The following is a 15,776-nucleotide window of genomic DNA, read 5'->3' on the forward strand; positions in this document are numbered from 1 at the left end:
GTATAGCCCGGGGCCAATACTTCAGGGCAGATGTCAGCCGCCCTCCATCCACCCTCGTACCCGGTGAGACTCCTGCCCCAGGCGAGCCGCCCCGCCTCCAGCAGGGCATCAGTTCACAGGGCAGGGGTGGGGACCGGGAGCTGCCTCCAAGGGGGGAGGGCCCCAGCCTTTACAGCCAGGAGCAAAGTCCTCCTGTGACTTGAGCTCAGGGAGCCCGTGCTGTAGCGGGGACCCTGGTGTCCCCCCCCCCGGCCAGCCCACTGCGACCCCAAGCCCCAGCTGCAGACATGCGGGGAAACTGGGCTCTGCTGCTGCTCCTGGCCCTGAGGCTCCGGCTGTCCCTCGGGGTCATTCCAGGTAACGGGGTGCGCCCCTGACCCCCGCCCATGGGCTGCCCCCGATCCATCCTGTCTGACGTGGGTCCCGTGCTCCCTTCGGCCAGTGGCGGAGGAGAATCCAGCCTTCTGGAACCGGAAGGCAGCCGAGGCCCTGAACGCGGCCAGGAAGCTGCAGCCCATTCAGACCTCCGCCAGGAACCTCATCCTCTTCCTGGGGGACGGTGAGTCCTCGAGGCCTGGACACCCGGGGCAAGGCCACTGCAGGGCCTGGGGGGGTCAGAGGTGACCGGCTTCTGCTTCCTCAGGAATGGGGGTGCCCACCGTGACGGCCACCCGCATCCTAAAGGGGCAGATGGGAGGCCACCTGGGCCCTGAGACGCCCCTGGCCATGGACCGCTTCCCCTACATGGCTCTGTCCAAGGTGAGCGCCGGTCGTCCGGGCCGCACAGCCGGGGGAGGGGGCGGGAGAAGGGGGGGGGCCCTGGGAGAGCCGGGGTGCACCGTGAGGAGCCCGGGTCAATGAGGACCAGTCCCGAGTTGCCGGGACAATTGTCTGGGGGCAATTCTGACCCAGATCAGAGCTGAGCCCCTCCGTCCCCAGACCTACAACGTGGACAGGCAGGTCCCGGACAGCGCGGGCACGGCCACGGCCTACCTGTGCGGGGTCAAGGCCAACTACAAGACCATCGGGCTGAGTGCGGCTGCGCGCGTGGATCAGTGCAGCACCACGTTTGGCAACGAGGTCACCTCGGTGATGCACCGCGCCAAGAAAGCAGGTGGGTGCGGGGCTGAAAGCACAGGTCCCGGCCATCCCAGAGGACCATGCGGAGATAACCACAGGCAGAAGAAGGTTCCTAAGGAGGTTTAGTAGTGGGCCATAGTTCCCACGGGAGAGGGCGCTACATGGCGTCTGCACCTGATCCGGGTGGCAGCTTCTCTCTGGGGGTACAGGGGAAGCAGGTAGGTTGTGAGCAGGAGTGGCTCATTAGGTATGGGTGGATCTGGGGGGCAAGTGGGAGGAGCTGAGGACCTGAGGCTAGGGTCCAGATCTGTGCTGGGCAGAGCAGTGTAGTAAGAGGATGGCCTTGAACTGCAAGTTCCCAGGTGGCGTCCTGGGTGAGGGATGTTATCCTGTTAAAAGACAACATGGGAGAACACACCCTGGGCACAAGCCAGAAAAGTTCCATTTGGAACATAAACCCAATTGTGGCCCATTACCAGGAAGGAGGAATAACTGGACTGGAGGCAGGAAGGAAGTGTTTAGGGATAGTGGACTGGTTGGGAGTAACCAGTCAGAGGCTAATATCTATCTATATATCTATATCTATATCTATCTATCTATATCTATATCTATATATATAGCAAGTAACAAAGGCAAGAATGCAAGTTTCTGTCCAGTTGGAAAATGGACAGGTATGGACATTAGGTGGGTAAACAACTATTCCTCTTGATCTCCCGGCTCTGATTAATTTTGAAAGGACTCCATTTAAGATGAGACTTCATCGCCTCTTACTCCTCTCCATGGTTCCTCGTTGTCAGGATTGACCTCGTCTTAAAAGTCTAGGTGCTCATTGCTTGGATAGCTGGTCCCAGTTGGCATTCACGGGGTTTGAACTCAAGGCCTGGGCGCTGTCCCTGAGCACTTCTGCTCGAGGCTAGCGCTCTACCACTTGAGCCACGGTGCTACTTTCAGCATTTGGCTGGTTCTCTTGAGCCAAGCTTCCAGTCTGGCTCTTTGCTGGTTAGTTGGGAGACAGAATTTTTGAGGGATATTTTTTTCTGCCCGGGCTGGCTTCGAACTGTAACCCAAGGAGTCTTAGCCATAAAAGCCCTTTTTATTTCCAATTAAAGCAACAGAAGAACAATAGGAGTAGAGCTTACCTGTAACTTGTTGAGAATTGACCAACAAAGACTTGCCAGAGTTCTGCTGTAACACTTACAGAACAGCAGACTGAATGAGATTCATGTGTCATCAAATCAAATCATATCATTTAACCTTACCGGCAGGTGGAAGAGAGCACAAATGAATAACAATCAAGAGGGCAAAGGGTCAGGACAATGTAAAAGTCTCAGCTTCAGTGGATTGGAAGTGGCTGTGTCTTCCATGCCGAATCAGCAGGCTTTGTTAGTCATGTGTGATGGAGGCAGGCAGGAGAGATGAGTTGGATCTGGGCAAGGCTGTAGTGGCATCTCTCAGAGTCCCCTGGATAGACTGTCACACCTCCTGCTGGGTTGCCTGCAAATTTCTACACAAAACTGGTTAAAGACATTTGAAATCTCCCAGTATTCCCTGGTTGCTTACTCTGAGTACTCTGGCTTTTGTAGGCTGGTGCCCTACTTGTTTAAGCAGGGTGACAACTTTAAACAGATTTTAGAAGGCAGAAGGCTTGGCTTGGGCCTTTAATCATCTTCCTAGTCACAAAATCCACACAGACCAAAGGCCAACCAAGTCTGCTCTCTGCAGCAGCCACAATAGTTTCTGAGACATGGAGAGGGAAGACCAATGCTACCCCAAGGCAACCCTGTGGCCACCAAACACAACTCTGATGCTTTTAACCTTGGAGTAAGTCTTGGTTGCAATTCTGTCTTGATAGGCCTGCTATAAGCCCAGCTCTAATCTGGGGTGGCGGGAGGGGGGGGGGGAGGCACAGAGCCAGGGCAGGAGCACTCTGGGCCTGTCAAAATCTTCACAGGACTCCTAGATTCCCTGAGCAGTTTTCCATGCAAGAGAGAATAAGGAATCACTAGTAGTGAAACTAGGCAGTTTGGGAGCAGACTGCGGAGGCAGCTTCCTGTAGCCATGGACCGCCACAGTCCACGCAGCTAGCACACATGTCGACCTGCATCCTATAAAGCAAAATATCAATCCTGGGTCAGGAAAATCAAGGTTAGCAGCCGCATTTGCACACTCGTTCCAAAATGACTCTGGTCCCTTGATCTTAAAGAGTTTACGAGAGCACAGGAGAGAAAAATGGAGAAGCAAAATCTTAGTCTATACCAAAGAATTGTCAGGATCAGATGTGCAGTGTGTTATTATAACACACTGGTTTTACATCATTGTAGTTATACTACATGCTGCATATTTGAACCTTTTGGAGTTTTTCTTAGACACATTTGCTTGCACCCAAACATGATCAGTTTGGGTTTAAAACCTGGGTTTTTTTCTTTTGGCTTTGAGTCTGGTGATAAGAGTCAGGATTGCCTCCAGGCTGTTCACTGTGACTCCACCCACAGGCTGCAAAGATCAGTTTAACACAAGACTTCAAAGTAAGTTAAAATAGTAGTCAAAAAGCAAGTAATTTTGAAACCGTGATGCCAGTTTTTACATGTTTTACCAACAGACAGACAAACAGACATACAGACAGTTGTGCACAAGCTTTGGGGTGCGCTTAGAATTTTTTTTTTAATTGGCCATGTAAGTTTTCTGGAATTCCAGTGGCAAAATGATATTATTTTGCCCATATTTTAGAACCACGTGGTCAGTTAGAAAACAAAAAACTTTTCCAGCAATCAAAAATTTTCACAGATTATCCGGCGAGGAAATGGAGAAGCCACATTTTGAGAAACCAGTTCAGCTCCAATGGGGAGCTGGAGTGGGATGCTATGACCAGAGAAGGTCCAGGAGATGGGAGACAGGACATGAACAGAACACAGACATGTGGCACGGCTTAATGGCGGCGGAGCTGGTCAGAGCCTTAGCAGGCTCACAGCAAGACACCTTCACCTTCCAGCATTTGAATCGCAAGGCACATTTGAATGGCAAGGCCACAGTTACAGAGTTTAGGGTGGGGGGCAGGGTTACAGGGAGCTTGAGGCCCCACATCCTGGCCCTGCCTCCAGGAATTCGGCACACCCATTACTTGGGGGACGAGTGGGACTCCACCTCCAAGAGTTTTTGGAACCTTGATGGAACCAAGATGGCGCCTGCTAAAACCAATTCCATTGTCCACCACGTGGTCAATGCTAGAAAAAACAGGATTTAGCCAACGACAAGCAGAACTTAACCGAATCTCCAAGCTTAACAAACATCAATAACAAGAACAGAAAACCCTTCTTTGTGTCTTTCAAAGCAGATGTTAAACAATTGTTGGTATCACAGACAGGCAGGCAGAGTTTAGAGAGAGGCAGAGAGAGAGAGAGAGAGAGAGAGAGAGAGAGAGAGAGAACTCCATCTGCCCGCCCGAGTGCTTATAGAAGTTATGTAAGTCCTGTAAAATATTCCAAATTTGTAAGATTGGGCTCAAACTTGAGCAGCTTTTAGATTGTGCCCCTCCCATGGTAAGTGATCAGTGGAGCTGAGGAGTTAAATACCAAGCGTCCTCGATATTACTCTGGTCAGCCGAAATGTAGGAGACAATCAGCAATGGGATCGTCACCCCAATCACTGTGTCTCGAACCGAGCGTGGAGTGTGGCCCTGTGGCCACGGCCCTGTAGCCCTATGCTACGGTCATGGAGTGGGGCTCAGAACTTGGCGCCAAGATTTTTGGTGTGGCCCTGAAGCCACGGCCCTGTGGCCCTACGGTAAATCGGAAAATCAGATCCGAGCCCTCGTTTAGATGATCACTAACCCTGGGTGTGAGGGCGAATTTGTAGATTGTCGTGGTGGATGGAAGTAGAGCGCTTGGTCAGGAGAAGTTACCTCGGTGGTCCTCTGGGTGGGCTTAGGACAGCAGAATAGGTCCCGGGGGCAGCTTGGACCCCCATAAATGGGGGAGCAAATCCACCGGGGAGCCTATCCCAGTTCGGCACCAATGAAAGCATAGGTTTCAGCCATCCCAGAGGACCATGGGAGATAATCACAGGCAGGAGAAGAAGGTTCCTAAGGAGGTTTAGTAGTGGGGCCACAGTTCCCACGGGAACATGGCGTCTGCACCTGGTCCAGGGGGCAGCTTCTCTCTGGGGGTACAGGGGAAGTAGGAGTGGCTCATTAGGTACGGGTGGATCTGGGGGCCAGTGGGAGGGGCTGAGGACCTGAGGCAGGGCCCCCCTGAGCCCCGTCCGCCGTGGGTCCGCAGGGAAGTCCGTGGGGGTGGTGACGACCACGCGGGTGCAGCACGCGTCCCCGGCCGGCACGTACGCGCACACGGTGAACCGCAACTGGTACTCGGACGCCGACATGCCCGCCTCGGCGCTGCGGGAGGGCTGCCGGGACATCGCCACCCAGCTCGTCTCCAACACGGACATCGACGTGAGCTCCCCGCGCAGGGCTGGGGGGAGGGAGGGCTGGGGGCGGACCACGGTGCAGGAGCCCAGTGCAGCCCGGCGCCCTGACCTGGTCCTCGGTGCACAGGTGATCCTGGGTGGGGGCCGCAAGTACATGTTCCCCAAGGGGACCCCCGACCCCGAATACCCAGCGGACGCCACGCAGGCAGGAAGCAGGCTGGACGGACGCGACCTGGTGCAGGCCTGGCAGGAGCAGCACCCGGTGAGGGCGCTGGGGGCGGCCCAGGCAGGGCGGTGTGTGTGTGTGGAGGGGGCGGGCCAGGCAGGGTTGGGGTGGAGGGGGCGGGCCCAGGCAGGGGGTGGAGGGGGCGGGCCCAGGCAGGGCAGGGGTGGGGTGGGGGGCGGGAGTGGGCGGGCCCAGGCAGGGGGGTGGGGGGGCGGGCCCAGGCAGGGGGGGGTGGGGGGCGGGCCCAGGCAGGGCGGGGGTGGGGTGGGGGGGGCGGGGGTGGGGTGGGGGGGGCGGGCCGGCCGGGGCTCGGCCCTCCCTGCTGAGCCGCGCTGTCCCTCCAGGGGGCGCAGTACGTCTGGAACCGCACCGGGCTCCTGCGGGCCGTCGGGGACCCCGCGGCCACGCACCTCATGGGTAAGAACCGCCGCCCCCGCCGCGTTCGCCGCCGCGGGCTCGCGCCCACCCCGCTGCCCTCCCCGCTGCCCTCCCCGCAGGCCTGTTCGAGCCCGCGGACATGAAGTACGAGGTCTCCCGGGACCCCGCGCGGGACCCGAGCCTGGAGGAGATGACGGAGGCGGCGCTGCGCGTGCTGGGCCGCAACCCCCGGGGCTTCTACCTCTTCGTGGAGGGTGAGCGGCTGCCCGGAGGGGGGCGGGGCCCGGGGCAGGAGGGGAGGGGGGGCCCGGGGCAGGAGGGGACCAGGGCAGGAGGGGAGGGGGGCCTGGGGCAGGAGGGGAGGGGGGCCCGGGGCAGGAGGGGAGGGGGCCCGGGGCAGGAGGGGAGGGGGGCCCGGGGCAGGAGGGGAGGGGGACCCGGGGCAGGAGGGGAGGGGGACCCGGGGCAGGAGGGGGCCCCGGGGCAGGAGTGGGGGGGGACCTGGGGCAGGAGGGGGGCCCCGGGGCAGGAGTGGGGGGGGACCTGGGGCAGGAGGGGGCCCCGAGGTAGGAGTGGGGGGGGGACCCGGGGCAGGAGGGGGCCCCGGGGCAGGAGTGGGGGGGGCCCCGGGGCAGGAGGGGAGGGGGACCCGGGGCAGGAGGGGGCCCCGGGGTAGGAGTGGGGGGGGCCCCGGGGCAGGAGGGGAGGGGGACCCGGGGCAGGAGGGGGCCCCGGGGTAGGAGTGGGGGGGGCCCCCGGGGCAGGAGTGGGGGGGGCCCCGGGGCAGGAGGGGGGCACCCCGGCAATGCCACGGCTTCCGCAGGGGGCCGCATCGACCACGGCCACCACGAGGGCGTCGCCTACAGGGCGCTGACCGAGGCCGTCATGTTCGACTCCGCCATCGAGAAGGCGGCGCTGCTCACCGACGCGCGCGACACGCTGACCCTCGTCACCGCCGACCACTCCCACGTCTTCTCCTTCGGGGGCTACACCCTGCGGGGCACCTCCATCTTCGGTATGGGGGGGGGGCCGCTGGGTCATCGCGATGGCAGGCATCTCTCTGCGTGTCACTTCCTTCCCCCGTCCCGCGTGGAGGGGAGGCTCACGTGCGCCAGCGCTGGCTTCTAGGGGCGCACGTCCCCGGGCTGCACCCCAGTACTGCCAAGCAGGGGGTCAGGTGTGAAGAAGCCAGCTAGGGCGCCGCACCGCTGTAAGCTACCTGGGAAGCCCAGGCACAAAGTCCTGGCGTGGAATCAGCCCGGGCAAGCCCATCCCGTCCAAAAGCCGAAGGCCTGGGTGCGTGGCTCGCGTGGCTCGCGTGGCTCCCGTGGCTCGCGTGGCTCCCGTGGCTCGCGTGGCTCCCGTGGCGGGAGGCTCGGCCAGCAGGCTGGGCCTTGGTTCCGTGCCTCATTCCGGTGGGAGCCGGGTTGTCACAGCACCTGCACGGCCCCAGCTCGGTGGCCGGCCCGTGGCACCCACGCCCACGCGCGGTGGGCCACAGAGGACGAGGTGCCCGCTTCTCCCTGCGCAGGGCTGGCCCCCCAGAGGGCCTCGGACGGCAAGTCCTACACGTCCATCCTCTACGGCAACGGCCCCGGCTACCTGCAAGGCACCCGGCCCAACGTGACCGCGAGCGAGAGCGGTGAGTGGGGGGGAGGTCGGGGATCAGGAGCCCCGGGGACTCTGGGGTGCAGGTCACAGCCCTGACGGTCCTGCCTGTCCCCCCCCCCCCCCCAGGCGCGCCCACCTACCTGCAGCAGGCGGCCGTGCCCCTGGCGTCGGAGACGCACGGCGGGGAGGACGTGGCCATCTTCGCGCGCGGCCCGCAGGCGCACCTGGTGCACGGCGTCCAGGAGCAGAACTACATCGCGCACGTCATGGCCTTCGCCGGCTGCCTGGAGCCCTACGCCGACTGTGGCCTGCCGCCCCCCCGCCGGGCAGGCCGATCCTCCCACCCCTGGCCAGAACAGAGCCGCGGGGAGCAGCGTGGACGCCACTCCAACTCCGCTGCTGCTGCTGCTGCTGGCGGGGACACTGCTGCTGTCCCCCTGACCCCTGGTCCCCATCAGTACATCCCGGGGGGGGGGGCCGCTGTCTCCTCAGCCCCTGTGTGAGCCCCGCCTCTGTGCCCGTTCCCGCTCCCAGCTCCAGCTGCCAGGTCCCGAGCCACCCCCTGACTGGGGGGGGGGGATGCTTCAGACTGCCGGGGGTCTCCCCTCCTCCACTCTCAGGGTGCTCACCAACCTCCTCTCGACCCCCACCAGGTGAAGCAGAGGGCCTGGACAACCACTCCACCCCTTGTGTGGCTTTTCAGCAGAGGATTTAGCGGGTACTGATCCCGCGGCATCACACACCGAGTCAGCCTGACCCATTGTCACATCTTGGTGTCCTTGGCCTCCGTGGTCCCCACAGGATCCTAAGATTGCAGCATGCGAGGGAGACGCGGGGGGCTGGCTTCCTACCACCCCCACCTGACCCCGCTGGCCAGGGGGGCTGCAGGGGACAGCTCCCAGCCCCCGCCTGACAGTCCTCACCGCCACGTCCACACCTCGCTCCCGCCACCCTCAGATGCTCAGCAGAGATCGTCACTCACTGAGATCCACGCCCTGTCCACGCGAGGAATCCAAGGGGGCCGCGGAGCAAAGGGGCTGGGGCCCAGACTGCTTAGCCCCTCCAGGCTCTGTCAGGCAACATATTAATTTCCAAGAAAAGAACCCTCCTGCCTCCGGAGGCTCCCGTTCCCCCTGGAGAGACAGCAGGAATAAAGCGATGGGAGGAGAAGGCCACGCCGGCAATCCTTATTAGGGATCAAAGCCCCTCACGCCGAGTTAGCACAGTGCTGATGGGACGGGCCTGGGAGGAGGACGTGGAGCCTGACGGAGGGCCCCAGGGTGAGCAGCTGCACAAGAATCCTGGGCCACGGGAGGGAGGCCTCGGCACAGCAGAGGGGCTCGGTGGGGTGCAGGGAGAGCAGGGCCCGCGTGCGCTGCCTGGTGAGGGGCTGCCAGTCTGCAAGGGAGAACGGCGCCAGCTCATGCATGCCCAAGGTCCTGTCCTGGAGGGCCCGAGAGGGAGGGCAGGGCCGCAGGACCGGGCGGCAGCGAGGGCAGGAGGCGGCTCTCACAGCGGAGCCCCGACAAGCCCGGGATTGTGGCTGCTGACAGCTCCTGGGCTCCCAGGTCTCAGCTCGAGACCAAGAGAGGGCGGGGTTGCCCAGTCAGTGCGTCAACACCCGCCCGCGGCTCACGCTGACCTTGGCATCGCTGGCAGCTGAGACATGTCTGTGTACAAAGAGCAACGGGCCTGGCCCAGGCAGACGCGCGCCAGCTCCTGGGGCTTGTCGCTGCCCTCCACCTCCCGGGCCAGCGCGTGCAGCGCCTCTCGGAACGGGGGCAACAGGTGCTCGCTCAGCACCACCACTTTCCCTGGGACCAGGGACTGGGCAGACCCTGCCTCCCAGCTGCCCTTCATCAGCCACACCCTCCCTAGAAACCATCCAGACTCAGTTTCCCCAGACCTAGAGGAAACCATGGCACCCCAGAAGGTGGCCCAAGCTCCCTTGGGGCAGGAGGGAACAATGACCCCGAGACCTGGGACCTGGACTCCTATTACAGTGCTCCCACCGGCCTCCCCTCATGGGGCTCTGCACAGAGGTGGCCATCCTGCGGTTGCCCAGCAGACAGGGCCTGGGTGCCCAGCAGGGCTGTGCGGCAGGGGCAAGGGGCGGCGGGCGATCGCAGCCTCACCTGCGGGGCGTGGAGCGGATCAGCTGGGACACCTGCTGCATGTAGTCTGTGGCCAGCAGCACCACCTCCTCCTCCTCCGAGAAGTCCTCCTGGAAGATCTGGTCCAGCAGCCACTTCCACCGCAGCTGTGGGGCCAGGACAGCGGCCGCGGAGGACGGAGGGGAGGGGGACGAGGGGCGGGACTCAGAGCCCAGGTGTGGGGAGGCGCTGGCCCCGCCCCCTGCCGCCAGGCCCCGCCCCGTCCCCAGGCCTGGGGCCGTCCACTCACGTGGGGGGTGATCTTCTGCAGCTGGGCCAGCGTCACCTTGTTGTACATGGAGCTGACGTCGCGACGCAGGTCATCGTACTCGGACACAGTGATCTGGGGAGGGCAGAGCTGAGCCTGCCCGCCCTCTCCCCCCCCCCCACCCGGGCCCCTGCTCCCGTCCAGCAGCCCCTGCCCCGGCTCACATTGGCCAGCCTCTGCTCCAGCTGCAGGATCTCCTGGGCCTTCTGCTCCACGGCCTCGGCTCCCAGAAGTCTCAGCAGACGCTCCATGAACACCCTGTAGGCCGCCAGGATCTGCCGCCCCACAGGGACTCCTCAGGGGGGGGGCGGGCCTGGCCCCGGGGCTCCCCCGCGACGGCCCCCGGCCCGCCCAGCAGCCCAGCCGCCCCATCGCCGGGCACCTTCTCGCTCTCCTCGTCCTGAGCTAGGTACAGGGTCCTCTCGGGCAGGGTGAGCCCGTCCTGGTCAATCTGGGGAAGCAGACGGGGCACCCACACCCGAGGTCAACCGCCGGCCACCCGGATGCCCCGGAAAGACCGGCCAGACGCCCCTCCGCCCGCCGCCCGCCGCCCAGCCCTCAGCCCCGTCCTGCTGGGCTGAGCCTGCCAGCCCGGCCCGCGGCCTCCCGCACCTGGGCCGCCCTGGGAGCCGCGGGAGGTGCGGGTCGGGGCGCCGGGGCAGAGCGCAGCCCGCCCGCCGCCGCTGCCCACGCTCCTCTCCCGCCGGCCCGGCGTGCGGGGCCCCGGGCTGGGAACGGATCGCGGCTCCCGCGCGCGCGCCGGGCTGAGCGCCGCGATCCCCGGGCCGGGCCGGGGCGGGGCGGGGCGGGCGGGGGCGAGGCGGCGCGGCGGGCCCCGCGCCCCGGGCACTCACGCGGATGACGTAGCGCGAGGCGTTCCTGTCGTCCAGGCTGACGGTGAGCGAGAAGAGCGCGGCCGCGCTGTACACGCCCTGCGCCTTGTAGAGCAGCCGGTTGAGGTCCCAGCGCGCCGCCGCCGCCCCCGGCGGCCCGGCCGCGGCCCCCGCGCCGCCCAGGTCCCAGCCGCCGCAGTCGGCGATGACGTCGAGCATGGGCCGCGGCCCGAGCCGCTCGATCTCGCGCATGTCGAGGCACGAGCGGAAGAAGGCGCGCACCTTGCGCTGCGCCGCGCCGCCGGGGCCCCCGGCCGGCCGCGCCAGCAGGCGCCGCAGCCGCTCCTCGTTCTGCTCGCCGATGGCCGCGATGGTGCCGTACGTCAGCTTGTCGTCGGGGATGGCGTGGCGCCGCAGCCAGCCGCCGCACGCGAACGAGTAGAAGTCCCGGCACGGGTCGATGCTGGCGTCCAGGTTGGCGGCCAGGAAGCGCGCGGCGCGCGCGAAGGCCTTGCGCTCGGGGCAGCCCTCGGGACACGCGCCGCCGCCCGCCGCGCCCGCGCCCGCCGCGCCCGCCGCGCCCCCCGCGCCGCCCGGGCCCAGGTACTTGAGCGCCAGCATGGCGGCCAGGATGGCGCACAGCCCGGCGGCGAACACCAGCCCCGACAGCAGGCACACCTCGCGCCGGTTCCAGCGCGGCAGGCCGGCCCGGGCCCCGCCGGCGCCGCGCCCCGCGCCCCGCGGAAAGCCGGGCGGCAGCGACGCCCCGCGCGCCCCGCCCGCGCCGCACCGGCTCGCGTACTTCACCTCCTGGAACTCGTCGTAGTGCGCGCTCATGGAGTACGGGGCCTCCATGGCGCCCGGCCGGCCGGCGCCCCGCGCCTCGGTGCACCGCCCGGGCCGCCTACGCCGCCAGGCCGCCGGCCGCTGGCCTCCTGCCCGCCGTCCGCATGGCCCCCGGTCCGCGGCCGCGCGAGGCTGCGGGAGGCAGACGCCGACTCAGGGAGGCCCCGCCGCCAGCAGGAGCCCCGGAGCGGGGCCGGGAGGCCCTTAGAGTCCACCCCACTCCCCTCCCCCCCGGCTCCCCAGGGCCTGGCCTGGCGTTGCCACCCGGCAAGGAGGGGAGGGGAGGCTGCGAGCGGGCGGCGCGGGGCGCAGTCGGGCTTCCTTGTACCCTGACTGCCCCGCTCGCTCGGGGGCCCCGGGCAGGAGGCTCGCGCCCTGGCACTGGCGCATTTGCCTGCACGGTCGCTCCTAAGCTGTGGTCCAGCCAGGGGCAGAATGGAGGCCGGGGAACTGGTTGGACTTGTCAGCCATTCTGTAGCCGCTGTCCCCTCTCCACTGCCGTCTGGAAGACTCAGAAACGCGCGCGAAGGTCCACACTCTGTCCTCACGAAGACGGAGCTAGGCCGTCACCGCTCCAGACTGGGGGTTCCCACCCCCGGTGCCCTTCTCCCGGCCTCTCCTACGCCCCGGGCCCCCATGATGGAGGCCTAATCGCCAGCCAGGAGCTCAGCAGTCCACTGAGGACTTCCATGGCACCCCGGTGGCAGAGAGAGGCCTTGAGTCTCTTCCCCGTCCCCACCCCAGGACCCTGGGGAGTTTTCGTGAAGGAAGGAGGGGGGGCGGTCGGGGGGTGGGGAGGAATCCTGTCACTCAGGCCCCACTAGCTACAGAAGGGGAGCCTCCCTAGGAATGAGTCACCTCCTTTACCACCTCCCACGAGCTCCAAGACTGGCCTCTGCTCCAAGGTCAGGCGAGTCCTCCTCTCCCTCCCCTCCCCACCCCAGCCCCCACCACTCCAGGCCTCCAGCCAAGTCCCCACCCCAGCCCTGGGACACACATATTGCCATTCTCCATGTCACAGGCCAGGGGGTTGAGGCTTGGAGACATTCAGGTCAGTGGACACCCAGAAAGCAGGGGTGGAGGATGTGAGTTGGGGGCCCAAAGCCTGGTGCGGTGCTGTCCTTGTCCCGCGTCCCCTTCGTGATTTCTTCTCATAGCCACACACGGCCTCGGTATCATTCCATTCGTTTTTGAGTCGTCAAGTTCACTTTTTTTCTCCTAAAATAATGAGAGAGGGAACTGCTGAGAAGGGACGGCCGCCCTCGGCCGTGAGCAGCAGCCGCTGTGGCCGTCACCAGCGAGCACCGCGCGGCCCCTCAGTCGTCCCAGCTCTGTCTCCCGCGGGGCTGCTGTGCAGAGAGCTGTGTGTCTCGCAGCTGCGGCGGTCACGGGAGTGTGCGTTACACGCCCTCTGCCCACACTGAGGTGCTGTCCTTGGTGTTGCCCGAGCGGCTGGGAGGGAATGGGAGGCGAGGGCTTTCTCCCGGGCACAGGCCTGCCTCCTCGGCTCAGTGCGAGGCCGAGGCAGGAGGACCGCTGGAGCCCAGGAGTCTGGGGCCCCTACAATATGGACCCTGGCCTAAAATATAATAAATAAGATACAAGGCGGCGAGCTGGTCCCTGCGCAGTTCAGTGGAGCAGCCCAAGTGTTGCCCCCAGGACCCCGCTGCTGCTGCCCCTGAGGCCTGAACCCCGCAGTGAGCCGGCGCCATCCGCTCCCCTCCGCTTGTTCCCGGCCAGCCGTTCCGTGTAGCTGCCCCAGACGCCAACACACACTTCCCGCCTGGGGCCTCGGCCACGCACCCAGCCAGCCACCGCAGAGGCCCACCCTCCCCCCAGACCCTCCCCCCCTCTTGGGCCTGGGCGGTGGCGCCACCCCACCATCCACACTGCCAGGACTGCAGGGGGCCCGTGCCATCTCCTCAGCGGCACGGGCGGGCCTGGTCCCCAGCAGGGCTTGGACCCGGTTGCCTTCGCCCCCCCCCCCCCCCCCCCCGTCTCATCCACACCCAGCTTGCCTCCCAGGAGCCAGAGACAGCATTCCACGGCCAGCCACAACGAAAAAAAGTGGCTCCCCGTGCAGGTCCCCCCCCCCCCAGCCTGCGGCTGCACGCCTGGAAACCTCTCCCGGGGGACACAGCAATAATGTGGCCGCTTCGCAGTGGAATGGCCATCCTGATGCCTGGCCTCCAAGACGCCGGCTGGGAAAATGAGCACCGCAGAGGGACGGTGGGTGTGCGGTGAGCACCAGGCGGGCGCGTGTGAGCTGCAGGCCCAGCCTCCTGCCACTGCGCTCGGTGTGCAAGGGGGAGCCGACCCCGGGCCGAGGCTGGGGGCTTCAGGGAGCGTAGTGTCCCAGCTTCTGATCAAGATGATGAGCGGGCTGGGCAAGCCACGCCCCCTGCACTGCCCCCGCCCCCAGGGCAGCCTGGCCTTGGCTTTGCTGGGGGGGGGGGGCGGGGGGCGGGCTGAGCTGTACTTGTGCACAAAGAGCCACTGCAGACGCAGGCTGGCTCGTGGGTCTTGTCACTGCCCCCCATTTCACACAGTGCCTTCTGGAAGGGGGTGGGGGTGGTAGTGGTATGTACTCACTATTGAAAGAGGCTGTCTAGGATTTTTGTTTTGTCTCGCCTGCTACTAGAGTTTGAACCCAGGGCCTTGCTTGCTTGTTGCTCAGCCACTTCGCCCACACCTCCAATCCTTTGGCTGATGGGGTTTCCTAGATTGTATCTGCCTGGGCTTCCTTTGAATGTCAGTCCTCTGGATCTCAGCCTCCTCAGTAGCAAGAATTACAGGTGTGAGCTACCAGTGCCCCCCCTCATCCGTAGCTGGAGAGGAGAGGCGAAAGCTGGGCTCCCAAGCTGCGAAGACAGGCTGACTCTCACCAAGGACCAAGGCAGTCGGTAATGGAAGGTTGAGGCGGAGCTCGTTTACCATTTCTAAAATTCTAGAGTGTTCTTTTTTCCTTTTTTGGTTGCCAGTCATGGAGCTTAAACTCAAAAGACATTGGCACTCTCCCTGCGCTTTTTGCTCAAAGCTAGTGCTCTACCACTTGGGCCACAGCTCCACTTCCAGCCTTTCGATGGTTAATTGATCAATCTCAGGGACTTTTCCTACCTTGGCTGACTTTAAAGTGCAATTTTCAGACCTCAGTCTCCCAAGTAGCTAGGATTACGGGCATGAGCCACTGGCGTCTGGCTCTAGAGAGATCCTAAAAATGATTCAGAACCTCTTCTTCCTGTGAGGAACGCCTGGATGACAGCACATCGGGGACAATACAGTTGACTTCATATTTCAAGCCCACTGGTGAGATCTACTGATCATGCAAAAGACTCTTTTCAAAATATTAGCTTAGGGCTGGGAGTATGGCCTAGTGGCATGAAACCTTGGGTTCGGTTCCTGAGCACCACATATATAGAAAACGGCCAGAAGTGGGGCTGTGGCTCAAGTGGCAGAGTGCTAGCCTTGTAAAAGCTCATGAACAGGGATCAGGCCCAGCTCAAGCACTGTGACTGATTAAAAACGAGGAGGGGGGAGAGGGGAAGGGGGAGAAAGAAGAGGAAGAGGAAGAAAGGAGAACGGGCTTGCAATGCGCTCCGGATTAGATACCTCTGTTCTGCGATGTTTACTTTCAGTGGAATCAGCATTTCCCAATAGGTGGCGTGGCACACTCCTGTGCCCACAGCGTGGACTTTCGGATTACTTTAGATGGAACAAGGGCTCTTTAGCTGCTTTGTGTGTGTGTTGTCCTGGGGCTTGAATTCAGGGGATCCAGCTCTTCCTTGGCTTTTCCTCTCAAAGCTGGTGCTCTTCCATTTGAGCCATTCCTTTTGGCCGGTCAATTGGACAGAGAGCCTCATGGACTGTTCTGTTTGGAAGGGCTTGGGACTATGATTTCAGATCTCAGGCTCCCCAGTAACTAGGATTACAGATCTGAGGTACTAGCACCCAGCAGCTTG

The 15,776-nt window shown here is 63.6% G+C and overlaps 2 protein-coding genes across 2 annotated transcripts; one reads left to right on the top strand and one right to left on the bottom strand.

The window, feature by feature from the left end:
• Nucleotides 1-287: 287 nt before the first annotated feature.
• On the top strand, nucleotides 288-8,158 carry LOC125350106 (intestinal-type alkaline phosphatase 1-like). Its single transcript, XM_048344339.1, is given in 12 exon segments — nucleotides 288-357; nucleotides 443-559; nucleotides 644-759; nucleotides 940-1,114; nucleotides 5,355-5,527; nucleotides 5,630-5,764; nucleotides 6,073-6,145; nucleotides 6,226-6,360; nucleotides 6,930-7,121; nucleotides 7,638-7,748; nucleotides 7,844-8,028; nucleotides 8,030-8,158. Coding segments are annotated over 12 exon segments (1,611 nt in total).
• Nucleotides 8,159-8,924: 766 nt separating this feature from the next.
• Nucleotides 8,925-11,826, bottom strand: LOC125350820 (endothelin-converting enzyme-like 1). Its single transcript, XM_048345719.1, has 7 exons — nucleotides 10,993-11,826; nucleotides 10,521-10,589; nucleotides 10,303-10,413; nucleotides 10,121-10,213; nucleotides 9,853-9,977; nucleotides 9,360-9,623; nucleotides 8,925-9,096 (listed from the first exon to the last, which is right to left on the bottom strand). The coding sequence occupies exons 1-7, from the start codon at nucleotides 11,824-11,826 to the stop codon at nucleotides 8,925-8,927; spliced, it is 1,668 nt and encodes a 555-aa protein (XP_048201676.1).
• Nucleotides 11,827-15,776: the final 3,950 nt, after the last annotated feature.

The sequence above is a fragment of the Perognathus longimembris genome, chromosome 4, assembly GCF_023159225.1.
Source record: "Perognathus longimembris pacificus isolate PPM17 chromosome 4, ASM2315922v1, whole genome shotgun sequence".
NCBI classification, from domain to species: Eukaryota; Metazoa; Chordata; class Mammalia; order Rodentia; family Heteromyidae; genus Perognathus; species Perognathus longimembris.